Genomic DNA, 23113 nt, shown 5'->3' with positions numbered 1-23113 from the left:
CAATCATTTTTTGTAATTGAGGTACCGTCAAACCTGTCTTACCGGCCACCTGTATAGAACGGCCACCTGCCTGTAGCGGCCACTCAAAAATCCCCCCGCAGAAAATTTGCGTGTTATAGACCCTGTGTATAGCGGTCACCTGTCTAACGCGGCCAGCGGCCACCCATTTTGTATCCCTTGGTCAATATCTGACCGCATATAGCGGCCAAAATGCCGACTCAAGCAGAAACTTCATGCACGAAAAACTTTTTTTAAGCCGTCGTGTGTGGACTTTAATTACTGAGTCCTAGTTCGACATAAAAAAGCCGTCTTCTTACTTTGCAATGCCGCCCTGAAAAGATTCAATGACGGCCAAAACGGTAATCTTCCCACTTTGCAATGCCGTGAATAGATTCTAAAATAGCCAAAACACCTGAATAAAACGTCTAAAATATCACTTAATTGCCGACTAATTAGAGATTAGAGAAACCCATTCAATAAGAAAGGAGCAATGGTATTGTTAGTTTACGATGATCTTCGCACCTCCTCCGCACTCTATTGTTCACGCACACACCCATTCATGACTGCTTCACGCGTATCCTGTACATATATCCTCGGGCTCGTTCACAAAAATTTTTATTTCTTGCTTTTAAAATCGTGTTTTTAAAAAAATCAAAGATGCAAATTTGTGACGTTCTGCAGGACAGGAGCGAGCGTCCCCTGTCCTGCGCTCTTATTTGGCGGGCTGTGCCTTCTGCGGGGAGGAAGAGGCAGCCGCTTCATGCCTGGTGGCCGCGCAGCTGCGGTCAATTAACATTTGTGGCGGATAAAAGGCCAGCGCCGTCGAATGTGCGGCGCTTCATTGTTGTTATTAATATTACTAGTTTCCTCACCGGAGCTGTTACCTAGATTTACCTACCTGTTTATGTGTCAACAGAGCGTTTTCCCCTATGTCTCTTGGTTTTGCTCCAGTCTTTTTGTGAATACATGTTAATATGTGTGCGCACAAATTCAAAATGGCTGCCAACCTGTCTATAGCGGCCACCACTTTTGCCGTTTCCCTTCCGTGGCCGCTATAGACAGGTTTGACTGCACTTGAGGAATCATTTCACCTCATTGGCAGCACTAGCATAGTTATGTGAGCTACAGCGCTTAATTGTTGTCACATTTTAACGCTAACGTCATGCTAGGTTAGGCTATTCACTGAAGGAAAACAAAACGATCACGCTTAGAACTCACACGTCTGTAGCTAACTGATAGATAATTGGCAGAGTTTCAGGCTTTATTTTAAAATTTGTAGCAAAGCCTCCTTTTTTTCTAAAGCTGTCCGCCGTGAAGTGGTGGGCGTATACATGGGGTCAAAATTCTCTTGATAACAGGCCTTTATAAGGTAAAGAAAAATATTGACCATATTCTATTTAAGGTGATTAACAATTTGGTTTACGTGACAGTGTCTTAGTTGGGTTAATACCAGGATGTTGATGTCCATATAAGGGCAATGCAATTTGATCAATCTTTCATTTGCATCAAAAAGTGCATGGAAGTTGCTGCATCTTGACGCAAGTGAGGCATAGGAGGTCTTATGATTTGGCAGCAATTATTTCCTGGCTAGCGCAATTACTAATTCAGGCTCAACTAGTTTATCTAGTAATTGAAGCAGAACGTACAGGAAAGCAGACGGTGATTGTAATATTCCAATAGTATTTACCTGAATAAAGTTGCCATTGTGGACAGCTACGGTTTGTGCCATCCCTTGTTTCTGTTTAAGCGTAATGAGAAGCTGAGAAGCCTGGTCACTAGGTTCACCCGTCTGTCTGCTCCATTTAAACCTTCCTATCTCTTGCCTGCCCCTCTCCTGAGGTCTTAGTTTGTGCTGTGATTGGTCAGCTCACGTAGGCCGAAAACAAACATTCCAGCTGTGCAGACGGCACCTGTACCATGAATTTCTAACCCACCCGCAATGTGAAAGCTGGCAAAAGGTGCCACGTTTGGACTTGGGCAGCTGGCAGACATTCATCAGTCATTATCTTTGCATTCACTAAATCGGGCAGATTCCCCAAATAAATCGTCTCACTTTTTCACACGTGTATGTGAAGTCCCTGTTTACATGCACTATTACTAATTCGATGGTGAGCTAAACGCTATGTTGGTAGAGGAAGAGAGTGCTACACGCCAATAGCTGTCACTAGCAGAAACTTTTAGGTCTTTCTTGTTGTGGGTGATGTTTTAAATTACATCTGCTTTGGTTCTTGTGGTTATGGTCCTCCTCAGTGGCATAGAAAAAAAATCAACATTGTGATACCTTGCTTTGACCAACTGTGGCTGTGTCTAATTTAAGGGTCTGCAGCCCACAAGGCCAGTAGTCTACCCGGTTGATGAAGGCCAGACGTTCGGAGGCTCCTCCTCAAGCCGCGAACCAGCCTTGTGAATTCAGACGGTCTAGCCTTCCTCACACTTCCTGGTTGTGTCACGTGTTCTCGTGTTCACCCTTACGTCATGACGTCGGCCTTCTATCACTAAACGAGAACGAAAACCTAACTAAAGTGGAGGAAAAAATGTGACATATTACAGGCAAAGTTATTAGTTTTTTAAATGTAGGTTTTACTGGAGAAGGAAGAGACATTTATCTCCAGCTCAGAGTTAAACCCAACAATAGTAATATTAATAGCTACTTATTTGTTTGTTAGTCTTTGGCTACTTAGTTCATTTGTACAACACTCTGATCAGCAACAACACATTATTTATTAAATGTGGTTATGTATAGATGCCAGCATTTAGGATCATTTGAATACCTCCACCAAGTTTTAATATGTGTATGATTTGATCACATATGACTTGATGTAATAAAACAATGTAGCATCTGACACAGTTTCAAGATGGAGGGCAGGTGAAATTATGATGAGGTGCAGTAGAAGGTTTGGAAGGCCATCAGTGATGTTCCATGGTGTTACCACATACCACGGAGCTCCATCCTGATCACGATCATCTTTAGTAGTTTAAAACTATCCTATTCTATTTGTTCTTCATAAAGTTTATGGTGGACATCTTTTGTGTTTACATAATTGAGAAAGAGTATTTTCTTTGAAAAGGGTTAGTGACATGGCGGTGGAGGTCATCCTTGCACACCCACGTGATGGATGATGATGAGGACAGTGGAGACATGCACCTGTCCACATGATGTCCCACTGACAGACACAAGACATCTTTGTTGGTGGAACACATATGCAGTCATACTCACATCATATTTATTTGAAATACATATTTAATAATAGTCATTGTATTTTCATTCATGTCTAAAATGTAGCACTTGCTGCCATTTGCTAAGCCTGTTATAAATGATTGTAAAAATGAAGTCGAATACAGTAAATCATGTGTAAGGCAGAATATCCTCCCTATTCATCAGTATTTGCAATTAATATGGAAGATTAAAAATCACAAAAGCAGTAGTTTCAGCACAATATTTATTCATGAACATGTTAAACACTGAAAACATCATTTGGTTTGACAAATTATCATCTGAACTTGAACATACATATGTTTTATTGTTGGTTTACTGTATGTGCTTGTGAGCCCATGCATTTCCCCCAAGACTGCTCCAAAGACAGAAGCAAGAGAAATGTAAACACAAGATCACATTAGCACAAGTACAAACATTCATAAAAGTTAATTTCACAATAAAACATGTACGTGATGTACACAAACACAAAATTACCTCATTTGTTCCATTCATGTACGTAATATGAAGTGTTATGTATTTACATAATCGCGGTAGTATGATCAAAGTGAAACTTTCACGTGGTAGAAAGACGTAAGACTTTACATCCAAAGGCTCCACACATCAAACTGTCTGCTTGCACAAATAACTTACAAACCAATATTTATTAATAACGTAATAATTACGCTTCTCCTGCTTTGTGCCGTAATGTTGACATTTTTTAAGGTCTGGAAGGAAGTGCGCAAAGAATGTTGGGATATGATGGGTCATGAAGGATGGTTTGAATGCAGACTTCTTTCCAATGGAGAAGGAGGCCACATTTTTTGGCCGCATTTGGAGAAACCTTCGTGGACTTTCAAATTTGGACAGCCGCGCGTGGTGCAATGATGCCATGTAGCCCACAAATGCGGAGTAGTAGGCAGACCCCGGATTTAGACACAGCCTATTTAAAAACAAACTTTCTGCTATGCAGTTAGTTATTTTTAATTTATGGATTATATGTCATTGTCGTCTACTTATCACTGACCAACAAAATAAAGCCATATGATTTGCATTTGCATATTTGAATTCACTTGTGAATACAAAAATGAAGTTTTGTGTTAAGATGTTTGATACAGTTCTGCCCATTGGGATGCGTTCAGGTGTCGTGATGAATTAAGTGTCTTCTTCGAGAACATTCTGCCAGTTATTAAACAGTTAGGTTTTCATTGGATCCATATACTTTGGACAGCTTCTGTCTCTATAATTTGGCTCCTTTTTGGTGTAAACAGTCCCCCTCCTTCTGGTCTTCTTTGCTTGTGACTTTAATGTTGTTAAGACATGACACTCCAAGGAGAAATGCGTAGATTTGCATAGAAAGATTGTTGCAATCGAATTGTATACATTAGGGGAGTCACAAGATCTCATAAGATTAAAACCTGACAAGATTTCTCGCAAAAAATGTTTAGTGGGCACGGGGCCTGGGGTGATAATAAATAAGTAAATAAATCACACAAATGAAAAAGAAGGTGATAATTTTGCCGGCCTCAGTATATTGCCATGTGCATGCGGGATTTTTTCCTTGTTTTCCTGGTCTCTTGCCTCTAAACGGGCAGGAAGAGCATTCACATGCATTGGTTTCATCACCTTGGTGGTTGTTCCACAGAACAACAGCTTGAATGAAGTGAGCCCTTTTATCAGTCATACAGTCTCTTTGCCTCGGTGGGTGGAGGCGGGGCCGGTAGCATATATACAGTAGATAGAGTGCAGAAGAGTATAACGTAGTATAAATTAAAATAGTAGATTGCAATCTTGTTTATAGTCTCGTCTCGTGAACTGAGTGTCCTGTGACACCCCTACTATACATGCAAGGGAGAAGTGGTTTCCAATTGCATGATCTAGGTATGTTAATCCGATCTTTAAAAAGTCGAACACTGTCTAATTATGTTATAATTAACATTAGGGATGTCCTCATCCGATCTTCAGGATCGGGATCAGCTGCTGATCCACTGTATTTGTGAAGATCGGATAATATCGGCTTCCGGATCAGGCCGATCCGGTTGCCGTATCAGGTTTGTAAGTCTGAGCCACACTCCAACATGGTAGGTGCAGTAATGCGCCTCAAAGCTGGTTGCCACTCGACTCCTGCCACCCGCAAGAAGAAGAAAACACACCACCACCATGTGACGTTAGTTGATGAAGTTACTTTCACTTTGGACTTTGGACATTCGGCTCAGTCGCTACAACTGTAGTTCCCTCTCACTGTGCCCGGACTGCTGCGTCATGGTGTAGGGATCTTGCACGGCAAGTGCCGCTCTGGTTGCTTATACTGTAATAGGGACCGCACAAACACTACTCAACATGTTGAAATGTCAGCGAAAAACCTTTGAAAATCTTCATTTACGGAGCGTGAATGGAAGCTAGCGAGGTTCGCTTACTGTAGTTTAGCTAGGGAAGTTGTGTGTGTGTGTGTCTGTGCGCGCGCGTGTGAATCAGGCGGGATGAGTATACAGTATTTTCACTGGGTTGTGTTTTACTGCTTTAATGTAAGGACCATTTTACAATGCCCACTGATAACTTGCAGGTTCTGAGTGAAAAAAGACCAGAGGCACGTTTATTCTCGCGCCGAGCGCATATCAACCGTCAGTTGCCATTCTCAACACACACAACGGCCTTCAAAATAAGAACGCTCTTTGTCACATTTGTCTAAATGTGTAAACAAAAGGGTGTCATTAAAATATCTTACGTTAATAGCGCAATTGGAATGACATCTGTGACTACAGTTCCCTTAATCACAAGCACGGCCATTGCAGTCTGTTGACATTTTTGTACTGTGTGCTGAGGCTGACATCCCAATAGAAAAGTTAGCTAAGCTACATCCATTTCTCAATTACTGGACAAAATGGGCCAATGATGTATTGCATCAATAAGTGGAAGGATTTTTGCATTTTATTCACTAACCCAAATAGCACACACTCTGTGCTGGTAAAATAAGTGGAAAAGGTAAAAAACTGAATTCAAAAAAATTAAAACAGAAAAAACAAAATTGGGAAAAAATAAAACAGATTTCATAGGGCCTTAAGAGAGTTTGTTTAAAAAAAAAAGTAATGTATTCTAAATCAAACCACAAATTGATATATACCCATGTCAAATGATTAGTCCTGCCCTAAAAGTATTTTGCACGCCCATTTTTTCCAGTTTTATCTTTTATTGGATAGACTTTTATTGGATCTTTTATTTAGTGACCTGACTCATAGAGGTTTGTTACAAAAGCCAAACAATATTGTTGCTCATGCTGTGTAATGAAAGTAAATTCAGCAATACTTTGGTTGCATTATTTTTAATGCTTTGAAAAGCTACTTTCATAACCATATTCACTTCCACAAATTCATGTTTGTAACAAAATCTTATTATTAAAAAAAAAAAACCCAAAAAAACGATCAGTACCAGATTGGATCAGATTGGCAAGACTATTAAAAAAAAAAAAAAAAATCAGATCGGATCAGAAGCCAAAAATTGTGGATCGGGACATCCCTAATTAACATGCATTTTCAAAAGCTGGTTTAAGGCCATTTGATGCATTTGTTGACAAAGGAGTCCTGTGAGTGAAATGCACCTGCATCATTTCTTTTGGTCACAACCTAATGTAAAAATTACATTTTCACTTGGTAGGAGAAGTTAAAGACTTTTCTGTCATCGAGCAGCTGATAGACATCGGTGTGTTTGTTTTGCTTGCAATTTGCAATAACCTCTAAGACTGTGCATAAGGTACCTTATACAGTACAACCTATTAAAGGTACATTGTTCTGTTATTATGGCTCAGTGTTCAGAGTAAAGCTCTGTGGGTTCAGTGGAATCTTTCCTGGTACACCGACTGCTTCTGCTAAATGCTCCTGTTACATAACATCAGAAGGCTAAGCATGCGTTGGGATGACACTAAGTTCAGTGTAAACAAGCAAAGTGGCATAATGTCGGTGTCATGTTTATGTGCCTTTGTAGAAGGTGCTGTTGTTGCATAAGCAGATAATGGAAGTTAAGTCCACTCCATATGAAGAAAAAGTTGTTTCCGGCAATCCACTGCTTTTGAAGTTTACAACATTGCATATGTTCAAGGGAAGTATGCCAAAAAACACATTGACCGCTTTAATCAGGAAGGTTTTGAAGTTTGAGATAAGGAATTGGCAATTATGTCATTTACTGTGTCAGTGATTGGTGAAATTGACGTTAATTTTGATAAAATAGAGTGTACCTCTTGGCTGCAACCAGCAGAGGTACTGTTAGTCAAAAGAAGGACAACATGGACTACGTTTACATGCAGTCAATATAAGGGTTAAGGTCAATATTCCAGTTTCTGAAACATTGAGAATAACCCGTTTAGATGCGCGACGTGAAAGCTCCCCCCCCAAAAAACCCACACGGACAACGTCTCGTTGCATGGAAAACGTCATGACACAATGCATGTCATTTTGGTGGTGGTACTGACCCCCCACCAGTACTCGACACTATTCTGTCTCACTTTCTTCATTAATGGAAGGTGAGAACGTGAAGAAATAGGAAATAGAGCAGGAGCTGTGCCATCCACATCCATGCTATATCCCCAGAACCACCCGGACACTTTTGAAGATGCGTTCGTACAAACCCTGCTTCGCGTAACTTCTTGCTCACCTTCTGATTTGATTTTGCTACTGCGATACTTTCTACCGTCAATAAAAGACATAATGTTCCTGTCTTTCACCACACTAACGAGGTGGCTTGTTTCCCTCCCGCTCCAAAAGTGTGGGGTTTTGCGTGTCATCCTGTTTACAAGTACTTCCTGCCAAAGACACAAGAGTCCTTTTGAACAAAAAATGCGCAGAACACATTGTTTCTTTTGATCGGGATATCCCGATATACATGACCCGATTATCGGGAATATGAGTATATTCCGGTTTTCAAAAGGGTTATTGGTGTTTACATGGCCGTGCGCAACCGGGTTATTGCTAATATTTCGGTTATGATAGGGTTATTTGACTGCATGTAAACGTAGCCATGATGTCAGTTATGGGAAGTTGAGCTACAAAAAACTTTGACACCCCATTGGGGGTAAAATTACATTTATGGTGCCCCCTATGGGTTGTGGTTAAAATGCTTTGGAAGACATGCTAATATACAGTACATGCAATACAGATATTCTCAAAGTGATATACTCATTTGACAAATGGTCAGTGACTAAGACTGTATTTTGCCATGGTAACCTGTAAGCTGTTTTGAAACGGTTATATTTGAATTTTTACGCCAAAGGATATACCGTGATATATATTATTATCGGAAAAGGCTGCAGTGGACCGTACATGGCAGTATGGATTTTAAGCCATATTGTCCCTCCCTAATACAGGACATGGAAGCAGGAATTGAGAAAATTCAGCTTTCAGTGAGATTGTTTTTTTCCCATTGAAGTGGGGCCTGAATTAATTGAGCCCTCTATTGAAATGTTTGTCGCTATTGATTGGATGATCTGTTCATGACGTTTAGGTCAAAGTAGAGTTTAGCACATAAGGAAGCAGCATGTGACACAGTGTTGACTCAAGAAGAACTCGTCAAAGCATCATCAAGCATGCTGATTGAGTGACATGATCCTACTGTATTAGAATTCATAAACAACACGTTCACTAACCAGCACAGCTCTTTAATTTCATTAATTCAATAAGCCACTGTAGCTTTCCTAGATAAGGGGTGTCACCCATGTGACATCTGGCCCAAACCAGCCAGAGAAAAAGCTGCTGTTGTTTCAAAAAAACAAAGGGCAAGGTTCATAGCAGACCAAATACACATTTGCAAGAGAGGGTTGACTCCCCCATTTGTGAGATGACTGCTTACTGCACAGTACTGAGCAGTTAGATGGTCTCGCCTGTTGTCCTACCTGGAATAAACACTGGAATCCAGCTGCCAGACATGTTCAAATGTGGGCTGAAGATCATGGCGAGTGAGTATGATAATCCATGATAATGTGCTCTCTGCAAACATGCTATGCTCCAGTTGCTCTCCACCATTTACTGAGTTGCCTTTTAAGTCTTTTGCTGCAGCATGTTGGCTTGGAAAATGTTATGATATTTAAACATGACAATGTAGTTTTTATTTGGCAACATAATGGGGTATTTTGTGGGTTGGACATGGAAAATGGTGTTGTAAAGCAGGGCTATTCAACTGGTGGTCCCCAGGCTAAATCTAGCTCATGAATGACGTCCGTGTATTACAACTTTTTTTTTTTCTTGTATGATTACCACTTTTATATCTTATTATTAGAACCTTATTCTCTTAATATTTTGACTTTATTCTACTAAACGTACTGCTATTTTCTTCCACATTTGCATATCACTTTGGGGGGAAAAAAAAGACAAATTCTTTTGTGAACTACTCAACATCATGTGGTGAGCTACCTGTTGGAGGCCCCTGTGGTAGCATGGCTGTCTATAGCTCTACACACTACATGTTTCTGTTGCACAATTTTGACACACAGCTAGTGTTTTGAAGACAAGCCGTAAGTATTATAATGATAACAAGAGCGCAAGATTGTTAAGTGACACTTTAAAAAAGTAAGTTGTGATGATGATTGTAGCTCGTAGCTCGCCAGTGGGACAAAAAGGAGCTAGCTAGATGCTGCCCACCAGGCATGTAAACAAAAATGCCAGAAAGTAGAATGATGTTGAAACGTGAGTGATCACACACGCTGGCGTAGATAGGCTTAGCCTGTGACAAGCTGTCGTCAACTGAAAACACATTTTACGGACTTTTGTTCATTCTCCCGATAATACGAAACAAAGTCAAAGTCAACACAAGACATGTTGCATGTCGCAGTGAAACGTTTTTATATTTAAAACATTTTCAAACTAACTGCGGTCAATAATAAGCTATATATGTGTGTGTGTGTATATATATATATACTGCTCAAAAAAATTAAAGGAACACTTCGAAAACACATCACATCTAAACTGGGGGGAAAATGATCTTGAATATCTTTCCTGATAATAAGTGGGTGATGTATTAGTAACAAAATTATTTCACATAATTTGATAGAAATGAAAATGATCACCCTATAGAGGGGGGAAATCAAAGACACCCCAAAAATGAAAGTGAAAAAATGATGCAGCACACTGGTCCATTTAGCTAAAATGTCATTGTAGCAACTCAAAATGATTCTCAGTAGTTTGTGTGGCCACCACGTGCTTGTACGCATGCCTGACAACGTCGGGGCATGCTCCTAATGAGACTACGAATGGTGTCTGGGGGATCTCCTCCCAGATCTGGACCAGGGCATCAATGAGCTCCTGGACAGTCTGAGGAGCAACCTGGCGGCGCCAGATGGACCTAAACATAATGTCCCAGAGGTGTTCTATTGGGTTTAGGTCAGGTGAACGTGGGGGCCAGTCAATGGTATCAATTCCTTCATCCTCCAGGAACTACCTGCATACACTAGCCACATGAGGTCGGGCATTGTCGTGGACCAGGAGGAACCCGGGTCCCACTGCACCAGCGTAGGTTCTGACAATGGGTCCAAGGATTTTATCCTGATACCTAATAGCAGTCAGGGTGCCGTTATCTAACCTGTAGAGGTCTGTGCATCCTTTCAGGGATATGCCTCCCCAGACCATCATTGACTCACCACCAAACCGGTCATGCTGAATGATGTTGCAGGCAGCATAACGTTCTCCACGGCATCTCCAGACCCTTTCACGTCTGTCGCATGTGCTCAGGTTGAACTTGCTCTCATCAGGGAAGAGCACAGGGCACCAGTGGTGTAGTTGCCAATTCTGGTGGTCTATGGCAAATGCCAATCGAGCTCTACGGTGCTGGGCAGTGAGCACAGGGCCCACTACAGGACGTCGGCCCCTCAGGCCACCCTCATGGAGCCTGTGTCTGATTGTTTGGTCAGAAACATTCACACTAGTGGCCTGCTGGAGGTCATTTTGTAGGGCTCTGGCAGTGCTCATCCTGTTCCTCCTTGCACAAAGGAGCCGATACCGATCCTGCTGAGGGTTGAAGGACCTTCTACGGCCCTGTCCAGCTCTCCTGGAGTAACTACCTGTCTCCTGGAATCTCCTCCATGCGTCCAGGTACCGCAGTGATGCCCTGGTCCAGATCTGGGAGGAGATCCCCCAGGACACCATCCGTAGTCTCATTAGGAGCATGCCCCGACGTTGTCAGGCATGCGTACAAACACAAACTACTGAGAATCATTTGGAGTTGCTACAATGACATTTTAGCCAAATGGACCAGTGTGCTGCATCATTTTTTCACTTTCATATTTGGGGTGTCTTTGATTTCCCCCCTCTATAGGGTGATCATTTTCATTTCTATCAAATGATGTGGCATCATTTTGTTACTAATACACCACCCACTTATTATCAGGAAAGATATTCAAGATCATTTTCCCCCCCAGTTTAGATCTGACGTGTTTTCGAGGTGTTCCTTTAATTTTTTTTGAGCAGTATATATATATATATATATATATATATATATATATATATATATCATATAGGAAAAGGCTTCTTGAGACGTCATCTGTACTTCTGTGAAGAAGGTGTCGGACGTTTCGCTCCTCATCCGAAGAGCTTCGTCAGCGAACTAATAAGATCTTATGGCCATCTTATGGCAACACAAAATTCCTACCTATTTCAAACCAGTAAATACCTTGAGACAAAAATTAGTGCATCCTAAAGAGGTAGGAATTTTGTGTTGCCATAAGATCTTATGGCCATCTTATGGCAACACAAAATTCCTACCTATTTCAAACCAGTAAATACCTTGAGACAAAAATTAGTGCATCCTAAAGACAAGGCTCCAAACCAGAAACAAAGCAATGTGGTCTATTCCATCCACTGTAAAGATGAGGAATGCAAAGAGCACTACATTGGGGAAACTAAGCAAATGCTCCAAAAAAGGCTTTATCAACATCGCAGGGACAATTCTAGTGGTCCTCAATCAGCAGTACATCTACACCTGAAAGCTACCAATCACTCGTTTCAGGACAGCGAGGTAAAGATTTTGGCCAAAGAAAACAGATGGTTTGAAAGAGGAGTAAAGGAAGCCATTTTTGTCAAACAACAGAACCCATCATTGAATCGGAATGGTGGTTTGAGGTTTAATTTGGACCCTGTGTTCAGCAGGTTACTGAGACCAAAACCCACAGCTCTTAGTCTTGCAAATGAGGTGAAGCCAGGGCCGAGCCAGAACAATAGATGCTAACTAGCCAGGATCAGAGTCGTTCATACCCTATTCAGGGAGCGACACTTCCCCTTTTATCGGAGGTGTTAATAACAGGATAGGATTATACCACTACTCCGCCCAGGCTTAGTGTAACGAACCAATAGGGGGAGGGTGTTGACACACCAATTCCGCCCACTCTTACTGTATTTTAGGCCTAAGCTACCAGCACTTATTAGTTCGCTGACGAAGCTCTTCGGATGAGGAGCGAAACGTCCGACACCTTCTTCACAGAAGTACAGATGACGTCTCAAGAAGCCTTTTCCTCGATGGACAACTCCTGTACGACTGAGAGCCTACACAGACGTATATATCATATATATCCATTGACACAAGATATTGAAGTTTGTTTTAAAGTTGAACAAAAACAACCCAATTTTTAAGGTGTGGTGGCTTTTCATTTGTAGTGGCACACTGCCACGATCAATTACATGTAACAGAAACCCTGCCTAATACACTCATATTACCTAATATAGTAGACATGATAAGCTATAAGACATAATAACTCATGTTAGCATTGGGAAAGTTCATTGTTGTTGTAGTATCTCGAGCTGAATGTGAGTCAATCACATGGCATTGACGTGAGGGATATATATGTTTTATCTGATTACTCGATTAACCGAAAGAATTTTCTGTAGAATACCTGATTACTAAAATATTTGAGGCTGCACATTGACGAGTGGTTAGCATGTTGGCCACATAGTCAGGAGATCGGGAAGACCTGTGTTTGAACCGCTGCTTGGGCATCTCTGTGGGGAGTTTGCATTTTCTCCCAGTGCGTCCGTAGGTTTTCTCCGGGTTCTCCGGTTTCCTCCCATATTTCATGTCATTCCATCTCCTGGGTCCATAGCCTGTTTCCATCTTAGGTTAATTGGCGACTCTAAATGTTGTATGGCTATATGTGCCCTGCGATTGGCTGGCGACCAGTCCAGGGTGTACCCCGCCTCTCGCCCAAGTCAGCTGGGATAGGCTCCAGCATACCCCTGTGACCCTAATTTGGATAAGCGGCATCGAAAATGGATGGATGGATATTCGATAGCTGCACCCCTAGACAACTTTGTTAGCCATTTGGTGTGGTAAAAATTTGAAGGTATGCAGAGCCTTGCATTGACATAAGAATCATAGTGAAGGGAGATGTTTGACCCCGTGGTCCTTAGCTGTCTGAAAATGTGGCCCCCAGAACAAATGAACTGAATAGCCTTGTTCTAATGGATCACATTAGGGTGGGAATTAAAAAGTAATGATACCAACAGCCAAGAGAGAGGCCTAAAATGGAGATTGGATGGTCTTATTTTTAGCCCTTTTTCCAATGTCTTATTTACTCAGGCCCTGTATTGATTTTTCTCAAAGTCCTCTGGCCGACAGACGTTTTTGACATAAACCAGGAACAGATGCTTTTTTTTTAGTGAGGCTCATGTGTGCAGATTGTAAACTACTTACATTAGTATACTTAAATACTAATACTTACATTTAGTGGCATCGATACTGCAAGAACAACAACAGCCCCTTCTGGTTAGACATGAGTGTGTGGATAAAAGCCAGCTTCACACAGTAGCACACTTGTGATGCTGATTCATTTTTCTATTTTGGAATGGCTCACTAATTATCACCGCACAGAGCCAGGCCTGCTTGCTGGTGGCTTTTGTTCCGAATGACAAATATGTCATCTATCTGGTCATTGTGCGTGCGTGCGTGTGTGTATGTTGCAACCCTTGCAGCCTTGTAGGACACTTGACTGGCTTGACGTGTGTGAGTGTGTATCATCTTTTCATTGACACGCTAACACCAAAACCTGTTGAATCAAGGTCATAGTCAATTGAATGTGGCTGTTGTTCACATTCTGATTGCACAAAATCCGCCCGCACGGTGGCCTAGTGGTTAGCATGTTGGCCACACAGTCAGGAGATTGAGAAGATCTGGGTTCAAATCTCATTTGGGCATCTCTGTGTGGGGTTTGCATGTTCTCCCCGTGCGTGTGTAGGTTTTCTCTGGGTACTCCGGTTTCCTCCCACATTCCAAAAAGCTTCATTGGTTCAATAGGTTCAATAGGTTCATTGGTGGCTCTAAATTGTCCATAGGTATCAATGTGAGTGTGAATGGTTGTTTGTCTATGTGTGCCCTGCAATTGGCTGGCGACCAGTCTAGGGTGTACCCCGCCTGTCGCCCAAAGTCAGCTGAGATAGGCTCCAGCATGCCCCCGCGACCCTATTGAGGAGAAGCTGTATAGAAAATCGATGGATGGAAACAGGAGTGGAATGAAGTGGTGACTTTGACACGCGTGACATCACGACCAGAACATGTTCCAGGAACCAGATTCAGAGACATGCAGCCATGAACTCACAGCAAAGCCAAGAAAGTGACATATTCACAACAACAACACTATGATATATCACACACACACACACACACACAAAAAAGCATGTTTTTTTTTTTGTTTTTTTTTTTACTGCCAGTAAGTGGCACTAACAGCGATGAGCATTTATGCACACTGCACAATAAACGACTGGCAAACAGCGATCACTTACTGGAACTGACAGATTGACTGCAAGATAAGCTAGAAAACGAGTGACAGCAATCCATATTTTGCTAACAATTCATGTTGAGAACACTTACAGGTGACACTGGAAACCAGGTGCAAACCAGCACAGCCATGAACACATGCTAAGAAAAAACTTGCACACGCTTTGAAAAAACCAAGTCAATGGAACTTAATAGTTGACCACAATAGATGTTTACATTTGACTTGGTCCACTCAAGTGAGATGAACTTTTTTTTTAACAGGTTTGGTCTACTTATTTATCGAAGTTGATTGCTATTGGATTTTACAGTGTACCAGCTTGATCTTTCGACACTACACAGAGCTAAAGGTCATAGACAATGATTTTTGTTTAACAAGCAATTTGGCATGAAAACCCCTATTATTATTATTATAAAATTTGTTGTAGCGCTGCCACCATTGACGACCCTTTTATTGGATTTATTGTTGCACGCTACAACAGATACCACATGAGCCGCCAGCTAGCGCGTCAGAACAAGTCAGATAGGAATTAGCACTGCATTAGCCGCCAGCACTATGTCTACTATAAAGCATATTAGCAGGAGAAATGTAGATTGACTTACTGCCACCTTGGCACACTTTTCCACAGTCGAACGTCTTGTGAGTTTTTCTCTTTTTATTTCCATCTGCGTGGCAGTATTGTAACATTTGTCCCACAAAGTTTGCTGATCATCTGTCGAGGCAAACATTGTCTTTAGAAATGTGAACAAGCTTACTCTGTCTCCTCGAGTGTGACAGCAAAAGCCTTCAACATGACGAGCGGGTGTAATATAAAAAAATATATAACAAACAACAGAAATGTGATTTTATTTGAACATTTCAGTATACATCACATATCACAATTCCACATGTCCAAAAGGAGCAGGAAGAGGCAGCGCTTATTCAGTCCCCCCAGGTCACATAGGGCATTAATAACAGATTGTTGTTCCTTTTAAGCACAATATCAAAAACAACCATATCGTTCTTATCGATTTAGACTGGATTTGTGCTGTAACTCTTGCTCATCACTGTGTGCGGTGAGCTGCTGCCCCGCCCTCCGTGCATGAAGGAGGAGAGAAGAGGGACAAAGCAGAAGCCCGACGGCTCAGTCTTCAACAAACATGGAGAAAGCAACAAGTGGAGGAGTAAGTAATTTGGAGGTACTTCGGATTCAGAACATTAAAAAAGATATCTTTTTCACCACCTTTAAACTTGGTACAAACTCCAATACGAGGAAATGTGTGAAGCTGCACGCTGGCTGCACAATTCCACAAACCTCCTGCCACAACACAAAGCTCACCGCTTGCTTCTTTTTTCTGTTGCGTTCATCATGAAAGGAAAAGTGCAAAGTGGGGTGCTGTTGGTAAAGTGGTGTCCTATCACATTGCTAAAGTTATGGTGCCCGTTGCAACAGTAAAAAAAAACACCTTTTAAAAACCTGCTGGAAACAATGGACTCGCCATGTCCAGCAAGATTCCCAGTCGCTTGTTATTTTGCATGACAAGTTCTACCACAAATGTACGACGAAGTCAGACATTTGCTAAGCCTGGTGCATTTGACAGACACACACTTCATCACAAAATAAAACAACCAGGGCAAGACAGGAGAGATAAGAAAAGAAAAATAAGAAATAGAATAAGAATAAATAAATAAATACGGAACAAATCACTTAAATTTTTTAGTGCAATAACACATAATAAGGTAATAAGTCCAGTCCTGTGTGTGTTTTTATAGCTCCCCCGCTGCATCTGCATGGCGTGGGGGAGGAATGATCTGCTCAGTCTTTCAGTGGAGCAGGACAGTGATAGTAATCTGCCACTGAAACTGCTTTTCTGTTTGGAGGTGATCCTGTACATTGGATGATGCTGGTTGTCCATGATGGAAAGGAGCCTCCTCAGTGGGCGTCCTTCTTGTTGAAGCTGCTCCCCCAGCACAAAACTACATACAGTAGGGCATGTTACGTTTTGTTGTCTGCTGGCACGTGGCAATGACGTTCCAGACAGGCAGACTCAATTGACTAACGTTTAACGTCTTCATCATTAAGAGGGCTAAACCCCCCCCCACATCCATGTAAAGCTTGCCGTACTTAAATCCAATGCTTTGTTTACTAGTATCGATGCAGTCGATTGATTACCTTTACCTTTAGCTTCTCGTGCTAAATAATTGCGACTGTGAAGCTCTCATGACATCGCGAGTCCATTGTTTTCAGCAAGTGTTTTAATCCGTTTTATACCACCGTTGCAACGGGGACCATATCTTTAGCAATGTGATAGGACACCACTTTAGATATTGCACACCACTTTGCACTTTTCCTTTCATGAGGAAAGCAACAGGAAAAAGAAGCATACACTGACACACTCATACTGGAGTTTGAGCCAAGTTTTAAGGTGGTGAAAAAGATTTGTAGGGCTTCCGCACTTAATAGTCACTTTTTCAAAGTACCTCCAAATTCATTAGCCACTGCCTTTTCGTTTCTCCACCGCAGACATTGTCGCTTCCTTCATGTTTATTGAAGAGCAAGGCTTCTGCCCCGCCCCCCTCTCGCCTCCATGCACGAAGGAGGGTGGGGAAGGAGCCCCGCTCAGTGGCGCTCACAGTGCAGAGTGATGAGTAAGACATCCGCATCAAATTACCAAGAGTTACAGCGCAAATCCAAACTATATGGCTATGGATGACGTGATTGTTTTTGATATCGTGCTTAAAAAGAAATATTGGTATATTAATAATATTGATATATCCAGTCCTACTAGCAATACTGTTGCTGTGTGAAGCACGTCATCACTCGCACGCTGATATTATCCACAGAAAAGCAGATACCGATATAAACCGATATCTTAATTTTCATGCCAATATCTGCCGATATTATCAGACGTCAGCTGGGATAGGCTCTAGCATGCCCCCGCAACCCTAATGAGGAGAAGCGGCATAGAAAATGGATGGATGGATGTATCCCTAGTATGAAGAGTTGACTCGTAATATGTGACACCGTATTAAAGCATTACAATGGTTAAATGTGTTTTAAAATGACCTTTTAATGTAAAAAAAAATACACGTTTAGAAATTAGCTAGCTCCTTCACATTTGGTGTAGCCATATCCTGTGATGGTCACGTGACTCTCCTCCAAAATGGTATACAGTACATTGCTTCGGGACATAAAAGAACTGTATGCAATTGCATTTTTTGAAACCAAAATATACAAGAACACGACTACCGGCTAGTATGTTACCAATAGTGTTTTAAAAGCACAGATAGTACAAAAAATATTTTTCAAAACTTAAAATACATACAAACTTCCTTTCAGTCCAAATAAAATGTGTGGCTGCCACTCACTGCACATGCGTACATGCCCAGAGTGCGTGCACACACACAAAAGCAGTCAGAGAGGCAACCATTTACATTCATGTTGTTGTTAAGATAGGCTATACATTCAGTGATAGGGTTAGGGTTAGGGGTTTGCCAAATTGCTGTCATTAGTTGACAAGAAATATAACTAGTGTGCATGTGTGTGTGTTACGTGGGGCATGGCTTACATACTCAAAGCAAGAAGAGGCGGCATGTAATGCTTGTACAATGCTAGAATGTTGGCTCCCTCGAGGCAGCTGGTGTAACCTGCTGCATACTGCCCATTTAATACATTAAAACAAGTACAAAGCTGTGTCGAGCCCATTTTAGGACATTTACAGTGTCACTATGGGCCCTTATGGGTTAGGTGGCAGACAATATGTGTGGTTGTGTGGTGGACAAACACCTGTCTTATTGTTGTTGTTTATGTGTATGGAGGAGGTTGCACTGTGGATGACAGAAGTTCGTCCATCTGTTGTTCTTGGCTGAGAGCAGTAATCCTCCACCCCTTTTACCCTCAGTCACACACACGCGCACGCACGCACGCACACACACAGGCAGCAACATTTCAACCTTTCAATCCACCCTGCAGAGAAATTAGAATAAATACTAAACATTTGACAGCTGACCTCAGGGATGCTTAAAATCAAACAGCAGCTCCACCTATTCGCTCAGCATAACAATTCTAATCTTTTTTTTATATGACAGTGCAGCATAAATCTATTCTGTGGCAGGAAATGAAAGTGTACACAGGAATCCCAATTCCATGTTTCTCACTGATGTGACAAAAGGGGAAAAAAATAAATGATATGATTGATATTGTCAACAAATGTAAAGCAAAAACATTAACTGAATATAATGGAATTGAGATGGGAATGATAAAGAAGGTCATTAACGAGCTTACAGAACCATTGACGTACATCAGTAATTTATCATTTCAAACAGTTCCAAACAAAATGAAAATAGCTAAAGTCGTATCTTCAAAACTGGAAACAAACGCCAATTTACTAACTGACTAGTTTCTTTATTGCCAAAATTTCCCCAAATCATTGAAAAGCTATTCAGTAACAGGCTAGAGAAATTCATAAATAAGAATGAATTACTTGTGAATGGCCAATACGGCTATAGAGCTAACATTTCAACTTTGATGGCACTAATCGAAATAACGAAGGAAATGACCAACACCGTAGATCACAGACAGTGCACAGCTGCAGTATTTATGGATCTGACTAAAAGCATTCGATACAATTAATCACAATATGTTAACTAACACACTACAACGGTATGGAATCAGAGGGCCACTTTTGAAATGGGTAGAAAGTTACTTCGCAAACAGGAAGGAATATGTGAAGCTAGGAAAATATACATCTGCAAGCTTACATATAGTGTGTGGCGTATCCCAGGAGTCAATACTGAGACCAAAACAGTTCAACCTATACAGTATATACACTGTATATATAAATGCCATCTGTAAAGTCACGAAAGATCTAAAGAAGATCTAAAGCATTATTTGCAGACGATACTACTGCATTTTGTCCTGGAGAAAGTACGCAAGAGCTCATAAGAAAATGTCTCAGATGAAAAGACTATACTAAAAAGATGGTTTGATATAAAGAGGTTATCCCTGAACCTAAGTAAAACTAAAATAATGTTATTTGGTAACAGCAGAAGCACGTTTCTGCGCGAATGCAAACAGACATTGACAGGATGAGCAAAAATACATTTCTAGGTCACAATAGATGGAAAAATTTGTTGGAAATCCCACATTAAGAATACACAACATAAAATAGCAAGAAATACTTCAATACTGAATAAAGCAAAATTTGGAACAAAAATCACTCCATACTCTCTATTGTTCTCTGGTATTACCACACCTAATTTATTTCATTTGTTGCGATATGGGGAAATAACTCTTCACCCACTTCACCCACTAACTGTGCTGCAAAAAAGGTCAGTTAGGATAATCCATAATGCCGCTTATAGAGAACATACCAACCCTGTATTTCTAAAGTCACAGTTATTATAATAGGCTGCTCTGGTAAAGCTTCAAACAACTAAAATTATGCATTGAGCTAGCAATAACCTGCTACCCAAAAACGTTATACAATTCTTCTCAACAAGAGTGGAGAAACATGAGGGAACTCAGGGAAAAAATTTTACTTATGATACCAGTAATGGTTTAATTTATTTGAACATGCATCCAGGTTACATTGGAATACATCACATATTACAATTCACAATTCTGCATGTCCAAAAGGAGTAGGAAGACGCAAAGCTTAATTAATCCTACCCCCGTCCGTTTGACATCAATTGCAAGACATCTGTTCACTTCCTGTATTCCAAATGTACTCTCTTCTGGTTGAATACATAGGAAAATGATGAGGTGATGTAATAATGTGGTAAAATAGTAGTCAAATTTCTTGTCCCGTAACTGCTTCATATGACAGTCACAATAAATAATATGTATGAAATAAACTTAACAGAACATAGTTGATAGTGGATGAATACTGACAATAAACTCACAAAAATGAAGCGTTAGTAATAAGTGCGGTAGTGATTAGACATAGCATTGACAAATGAAATAAAGACATTTAAAACATTTATATGCGCCAACAACACTAAAAATCTTCAGGATATCAGTATGTGGTATCAAATTATGGAACGGATTGAGCAAAGAAAACAATCAACTAAAATGAGTCATTTCAAGAAACAGTACAAGCAGTTGATGTTTGCAAAGTACAAGGAAGAAGAGTCCTGAGCCACTGTGTACATACAGTACAATGCTATGTCTAAACACTCTTGCACTCGCTACATATTTGACATTTCTTTGGACTACTTGAAGTACTACATTTTCTGTAACGAGGGAAAGGCTTCTTGAGACGTCATCTGTACTTCTGTGAAGAAAGTGTCGCACGTTTCGATCCTCATCCGAGGAGTACTTACAGTACAGGCCAAAAGTTTGGACACACCTTCTCATTCAATGCGTTTTCTTTATTTTCATGATCATTTACATTGTAGATTCTCAAAACTGTGAATGAACACATGTGGAATTATGTACTTAACAACAAAGTGTGAAATAACTCTAAATATGTCTATTTTAGACATATATTTTATGTCTTTTTTTTTTATAGCGTTGGAAGCCCTCTGTGTTCTCTCAATGAGGTTCATGCTGTAGTCACCTGAAATGCTTTTCATTTGGGCAAAAACATACCTAAAATGTGCTTAATTATGTATGTTTTTAACTAATGGGCTGTATTCAATACAAAAACAGCATGATTTATTAATGTATTTTTGAAAAACCGTGATAGAATGAAGCCGCCTGCGTATGCAAACTAAGTTAACAGCATACACCATCAATATTCTATTTTATTTTGTTGAAAAACATTGAACTATAGCCGTGAAACAAAACAAATTAATTGTTTTAACTGCACATGAGGTAGTTCTCTCAAATATAAGTCACAAGTTTAGAGTAGTACTGTTCAAACTACTAAATGATATTGGTTCCATTTAGTTTTTTTGTTTTTTTCACATTTAAAAAACAAACAAAGCTTGCACAACAGATTACACCGCTGATCTGATTTGAGTATTTTTACCAAAAATAAAGTGCACAGCGACCAAAAATTGTTGGTCGGCCAATGCAATGAACTCTATGATTTTCTTCATCGTAGCTTTGCTCTTTTCACTGCTCATAAGCGCTGTTATTAATAGGGTACCGCTATACTATATTTATCTCCAGAAAAAGGCTCACAGAGTCTATTTTAACACAGGAAATTATTTTGGTTTCTTTCATCCTATCACCTTGAAAGAGAAATCTATCTTGATGTTTACAAAGTTGATTTGACTTGAATTCCATTGTCCGTGTTTCAACACACATACACACCCAACTTTGAAATAGTGATCGATGATGACTTTTATGTTTCAGTGTGGAGTCAAATTTGCCATTTGCTGTAGTGGAGAGGATGTCACACAGGCAGTGGCCATCTGGCAGGTAGAGAGTTACAAATGGAAAGAATCTAAGATGAACATATTTGTGATGATGCCATTTAGGGCTTGTGTGTTTTATTTTATTCTTCTTATTATTATTGAATGAGATAAAAATGCAACTGAGTGGATGTTGGGCCAGAACTCGTTGTGTGGGAAGAGTCCTAGCTTGAATATTGTGTGGCTTTTCTGCTTGTCAGTGCCAGTCCCAGCCTGTTTATCTTTTCATGTGCATGGTGGCTATTCTCCTTCTTCTGCACGTACACACAACACACAATGGTGGCGCTCCACAGTAGGTGCCCTGTTTAAAGTGTGGATGAGTGTGTGGTTAGTAAAAAATCTAAGTTCCTTCTCCAACAAAACATCTTATCAGAATACAAGATAAATTCTCAAAACTAGGTTATTGTTCATCCTTGTGAGCCTAATTTAGTGGTAATGTGGTTGTAATTTAAAAAGTTTGACAGTTGAATTAATGAAGGATTGAGATTTGATATGATTGTCCATAGCAGCCATGTATTTCTCCATCCACACTCAGAATGCCTGGAGATGCACTAAAGCACCTTGACAGCTTTTCTCTTTGCACACCGAAATGTTAAATGACTCCCTCACATATAATTACGGTGAATAAATGAGACTAAGCTGTCGTTTTGGACTGGAAATGGTCTATAAGCAGCCTGTCCTCCCCCCCATACTTTTTACCAGCTTGAGCAGATGCTTTCAATACCTGCATGGCATTTGTAATCTTGATAAGCATTCAAGTTAAACCTCAGCCATGTAAAATAAAGTGAAAGTAAACTGATGAATGCAGGATATTCAACTGCCGTATCACGTTTGTAAGTCTG

The 23113-nt window shown here is 40.6% G+C and overlaps 1 protein-coding gene across 5 annotated transcripts in view; it reads left to right on the top strand.

Moving 5' to 3' along the window:
• The window catches only part of mib2 (MIB E3 ubiquitin protein ligase 2), an 82633-nt gene that overhangs the window by 13941 nt on the left and 45579 nt on the right, over nt 1-23113 (top strand). Inside the window, exon 2 of one of the 5 annotated variants that reach the window (XM_054799389.1) lies at nt 22213-22278. The exons of 3 other annotated variants lie outside the window; for them this stretch is intronic. Coding sequence is in view for 1 of the 2 variants with exons in the window: in XM_054799364.1 (XP_054655339.1) it covers nt 9050-9134 (85 nt within the window). In the remaining variant the exon portion in view is untranslated. Of the gene's footprint in view, nt 1-1059; nt 9135-22212; nt 22279-23113 lie in introns of those variants that run through there. One more of the 5 variants, XM_054799364.1, reaches the window with a different exon arrangement.

This window comes from Dunckerocampus dactyliophorus, chromosome 1, assembly GCF_027744805.1.
Source record: "Dunckerocampus dactyliophorus isolate RoL2022-P2 chromosome 1, RoL_Ddac_1.1, whole genome shotgun sequence".
NCBI classification, from domain to species: Eukaryota; Metazoa; Chordata; class Actinopteri; order Syngnathiformes; family Syngnathidae; genus Dunckerocampus; species Dunckerocampus dactyliophorus.
This window is presented reverse-complemented; position numbering and strand designations above follow the sequence as displayed.